Here is a 5,119-nt window from a genome sequence, read left to right on the forward strand (position 1 = left end):
TCTCTGTTCCTCCAGTGCATGCTTTCTTGTTTAAATACAATGGCACTTTCACTCATTTAGAATGGAATATATCCGTTGTAAATTTCTGAGGGGGGGTTTTAACTTTTGTTGCAGTTTCAGAAAAGGCATTTCCAAATCTGAACTTAATTGTACACACGTTCACACAGTTTGTTGATTCAGTTGAAATATCTCTAATTTTGCCAGTGTGTGTTTTAATGTATTAATATATGTATTATTTTGCTTCTGTTTTGTTTTCATTTATTCATCGAGCACAGGATTTTTAGCACTCTGAACTTTTGAGATACTACAATGTTTATGTTGTGCAGTGGCTAAGAGAAAGATGTCTGTTATGTCCTCACCAAAATATGTTGGTACTTGAAATCAGCCAAGAAAAGTGTGATTAAAAACGATGCTCTGGATCTGGTAACTGTGCTGTTGTTCTTTCGAGAGATTTCTGAGAGGTTACACAATTTCAGAAATAGCTTAAACTCACTCGTTTGGGCAGCAAGCCATTTATTATGAGCTGAAGCTCTGCATTTTATGGAAGTCTGTTTTCAGCACCGTAAAGAACAAAATAAATAAATGAAACTGAGTTCTTTACAAATTCTGACTGAGATCTGATATAAACCCACAATTCTGAGAAGTCAGAAAGTTGTGGGATGTAAACTCGGAATTGCAAGGGAAAATGTCTCAGAATTATGAGAAACAAAGTCTGAATTGTGAGATAAGAAGTCACAATTATCTTTTTTTTTTAATTCCCTGGTGTGGGCTTTTACAGCATTTTAATGTTATTTTAACAGAATTTAAAAAGCCTCATAGAATGTTGAATTAGAATTTATATATTTTTTAAAATATTTTTTAAATAAAATCAGCTGAATTGGAATTCAAATAAAGTTAACACAACAGTGTGCAAAAGTGTGTTTACATGCATTTAATAGTTAATAAATTTCCCACCAAAGTGTAGTTTGCACTACATATAAAATTATATGTTGTGTTTTATAGCATTCTGTGATGGAAATGACATTTCAAACATTTTTAGAAAAACCTGGCAACACTTTTCATGCTTATAAATAAATAATTAGCATTATGTATAGAACACACTGAATACAAGGGAACATTTCTCACATGGTTTGTGTAATTTAACAAAATTACAGCTTGAATGGAAAACTAATCTGTTCACAAGTGATATTTTGATAGTTACCTTGATTTTTCAGTTTTCTTCACACACATTTCACCTCAGACTTTTCACTGACACTGTCTCTTTGAAACACAAATATTATAATAATGAATAATAATAATAATTAGGAGTAAAATTGTTCATTGTTGTGGAAATGAGGGAACAGTCACGTCTTTTTTAAAGCAAATGTCTGATTGTTTTCTGAATATTAGGTTCTTTCATCATCAATCTTTATTACAGACTCAAGGTACAAATTAAAAAAAAAAAAAACAAGACAATAGGACAACATATACAACCCACAGCATCTACCACCACAATAAAAAGTTACAAAATACAACAATACCAATGTCTCCACAGTTTCTCTTTGTTTACAATGTAAAAGTAAACACGTAATTTTTCGTATTTTTATAGACCTTCAGAAAACTAAAAATGAAGGCTGAAATCTGTTAGGTTTGTAATAAAAATCAACCTAGTAAAGTAATAATACGATAGTTTTAACAACAACTACGGCGAATCTCAAACTAGAATGCGTCACACGTTGTTTCCCATCATGCCTCTCGTCGCTTCCAATATCAGCTTCGCGTTTTCTGTGTCGCCGCCATTTCACCAGGCGAAGGATAGAAGCAGCGGCTGAGTGCTTTTAACGGTAGTGGCGACGCAACGGGACAACAACACGACTGAGCAGCGACCCTCGTTGTTTTTACGACTTTAAACTCGTTTTTATCTGTATCTAGACATAGTCTGCGTGGTTTAGAACAGTTTAATCTGAAAACGGAGGAGGACAGCGAACATCTGAAGGCAAAATGTCGTCTGAGCTAAAATCAGAGATACCAGAGAAACAAGAACAAGGGTAACACGACAACTGCTTGCTTTTTATTCCATGTTTTGCTTTTTTATATGGTTAAAACAGTAGGTACGGAATGTTTTTGGTGAATAATGTATTTTTACTAAGAACAGTTAGGTTGCAGTAAAATATGAGCGTTAAAGGACAAACTCGTTTGTTTGGTTCGTGTGAAACAAAGAGTCGCTGGATTCACAATGGGAGGAAAAGAGATAAGGACGCATCATGCACGAAATGTGCCTAATACACAAAATAAAGCACGTAGACGAGATTTGAACGACTTTTTTTTTGTTACGTAACAAACACGATTGAGTGTCCTTTGTTTGCTGCGGCCTAGTTTGTTGCATGTCAGTTTCTTGCCTATTAGAAACGATTAATTGCTTGTTTTAGATGTTAACATCTAACAAAAAAATGTAAACAGTATTTTTTTTGTTTTTGCTTTTCATTTAAAAAAGCTTATTTGTACAATTACATTTATTGTATATTAAAAAAAACGCACGCGTAAAAACATTTAACGGTTTGGAACGGTTTCCAAGTTTCGGTAGCTGCAAACTCAACCCTGTTAACGTGTACCCAAGTTATTATTAGGGGGAAAGTTGTCCGTCCCCCCCCTCAGTAACTACAACAAAAAAAATTCGGGCTGGCTAGAGTGACCGTCTAATTTGTTAAATTTTCAACCCCGTTATACATTCTTTTAAAATAAATTATTGCTAGAAAATAAAAAACGTTAAAGCAGGGGTTTAAAATGTGTTTAGGCACATTTTGGTAACGGGGTTGAAGAAAATTCAAACCCAGAAAATCAAACGGAATAATGCAGAAGTTTTTTTTTTATTACTTTTAACTTAAAAATAAACTTGAATGTTAATCTTAAAGAGTTTGATGCATGGCTGAAAATGAAATTTAATGTGCAACAGTTTCCACAATTCTGTAGCTGCAAACTTAACCCTTTTACCTAATTTATTGTTAGAAAAGGGTTCAAACTACTAATTATGTGCGGCAAGTGTGAATATTTTGAGTGACTAATTTATGCTCATTTTCAACCCTATTATACATTTTTAATTTTAAATTAAATTGTATTGCTGTAAAATAGAAAGTAAAAAATCAGGCTTTTGTACTATTTAGACATCTAAATTTTGGTAACAGGATTTAGGAAATTTACACTCCTTTGAACATGAATAGAAAATCTTAGAACAACTAGCCTAAATGCATGATTTTCTTGTTGGGTGGGAAAACATTTATCGAATTGGAATTTATTTTTTTCCCTCCATACAGAAATGCTGTGAACGGCAAGTCCAACCATGAGTCGAGAAAGGAGAGGCCCCAGAAGCGTGGTGGGGGGGGCCGGTTTGAACCTTACGGGAACCCCAACAAGAGATACCGTGTGTTTGTCAGCAACATTCCCTATGATGTTAAATGGCAAACTCTGAAAGATCTCATGAAGGAAAAAGGTAAGTTTTCGTTATATTTAGTTGTACATCCTAGGTTAGCTTAGAGCCATGGAGCTTTATTTTTAGTTTTGGGGGTTTCGAAGGTGGCCACCTACTCAGTTGCTTTAGGTCAGAGGATAAACATCCCATCATGGGGAAGTGGTCTGTTGGAAAAGTGTCTTGTCTGTTGTGGAAAACGATTAATAATTCAAGCTTGCTAATGTAGGTGGATGGTACTTTAAAATTGTGCGAATTGCACTTACACACAGAACCGAGTCTAATCCATTCATATGAATCTGATGCCATCATTCGGTCTCTTTGGCTTTGGAGAAAGTGTGTAGTTTTCACCCTAACCTGTTGGTTAGTATTTCAGAACAATCTATGAGTGGTCACATTTTTCCCTATCCATGTGTTGCAGCCCCTCCATGCCTAATGATTCGTACGCATGGGGAATTTCATGTGGAAATTGTTGCCTGTAGAATTAAATTGCATTTTCTTTTTTAGGTCAATGCCAGAATGAATGTTGTTGCAGCTGATCTTCATTATTGTGCCCTTAAAAATGGATGTGATTGATTTCTGGGGGTACAGGTCTACAGAGTAAAGCAGCTTCTTAAGCTGGTCCTTGTTTTATCTTATGGACAGACGTTCTTGCTGGAGAAATGCCAGGTGGTTCTTCAAGGTAGTTTTTGACAAACAGACTAGACCTGGTTTGGGTTTGCAGTCTCATCTAATTCTATTCTTGAGTGTTCATCCAACTGGCCGTGTTGGAGCTGGTTTGGCCAATTTGGTTAAATTCAAGAGTCCAATTGTTTAGTTGGGAAGCCAAGTTGGTTCCAGGTGGACTAGGTTTCGGTTTCTGTAACTTCAAACCATTTATTTTATAATATAGGTTTAGCTATTTTTATTGTAACTTTTTTTTTTTTTTTTTTTTTGGGCTAAAGAAACGGTTTAAAACAGCAATGGAACCTGTCGTTACCGATAGTCTAGTGTTAGCGCACTGACATATAGTGCAACTGTGTCCGATACGGTTTAGGTGTGTCGAATGTTTCTGAGGTAGCCGAAGACTTGTTAACCTTACCAGAAATGGTTCTTTGACGTCCAACAAATGCCATAGTTGACAATCCATCCAATTTCAATGGCTCGGGAGGTCAAATCCTTTTGGTCAGTCTTGGATGTTGAGGTTCCCAGCAAGGACAGCTTAAGAAGTTTTCCTCAATACACTTTACAGCTTGCTTCTTGTAGACCTGTACCAGAATTTGTGCTGCTGGGGTGCTGGGGGAGGAGGCTCTGAACTCGCAGGCCGAGCTCACTCTCACCGTCCCCCCGTTTGTGTCTGCTCTAAACCCCAATTGTTCTCTCGGCTTCTCTCCCCTTGGTGTGTGTCGTCTGGAATCTGATTTGTAGTGGGTGAGGTAACGTACGTGGAACACTTAATGGACGGAGAAGGCAAATCAAGGGTAAGTGCAAGAGACGAACCTCCATTTGTCCGCTTGAGTTCTTACATGTACTCTTAGATTTTAATGTGGGATGTTCAGGACTGGGTTGAGAGTTCAAAATGTGTCGTCTTGGGTGGCATTTGAACAAAAATGGACGCCGACTGCGGTTCTGAGTGGAACCGCAGGGATCGTTTCCCAGCCATATAGTAATTCTGGTTCTCGTGTGTTTAAGAGGTAG

At 36.7% G+C, this 5,119-nt stretch overlaps 1 protein-coding gene across 4 annotated transcripts in view; it reads left to right on the forward strand.

The window, feature by feature from the left end:
- The first annotated feature begins 1,751 nt into the window (after positions 1-1,751).
- Positions 1,752-5,119, forward strand: part of LOC107728570 (heterogeneous nuclear ribonucleoprotein M-like) — an 11,629-nt gene continuing 8,261 nt past the window's right edge. For 3 of the 4 annotated variants that reach the window (XM_016538784.1, XM_016538788.1, XM_016538785.1), the window contains exons 1-3: positions 1,752-2,027; positions 3,291-3,466; positions 4,850-4,902. In XM_016538784.1, the coding sequence (XP_016394270.1) occupies positions 1,981-2,027; positions 3,291-3,466; positions 4,850-4,902 (276 nt within the window). In that variant the 5' untranslated portion in view covers positions 1,752-1,980. Of the gene's footprint in view, positions 2,028-3,290; positions 3,467-4,849; positions 4,903-5,119 lie in introns of those variants that run through there. The other variant, XM_016538787.1, reaches the window with a different exon arrangement.

Source organism: Sinocyclocheilus rhinocerous, unplaced genomic scaffold (assembly GCF_001515625.1).
Source record: "Sinocyclocheilus rhinocerous isolate Xijiao unplaced genomic scaffold, SAMN03320098_v1.1 scaffold1238, whole genome shotgun sequence".
In the NCBI taxonomy this organism is placed as follows: Eukaryota; Metazoa; Chordata; class Actinopteri; order Cypriniformes; family Cyprinidae; genus Sinocyclocheilus; species Sinocyclocheilus rhinocerous.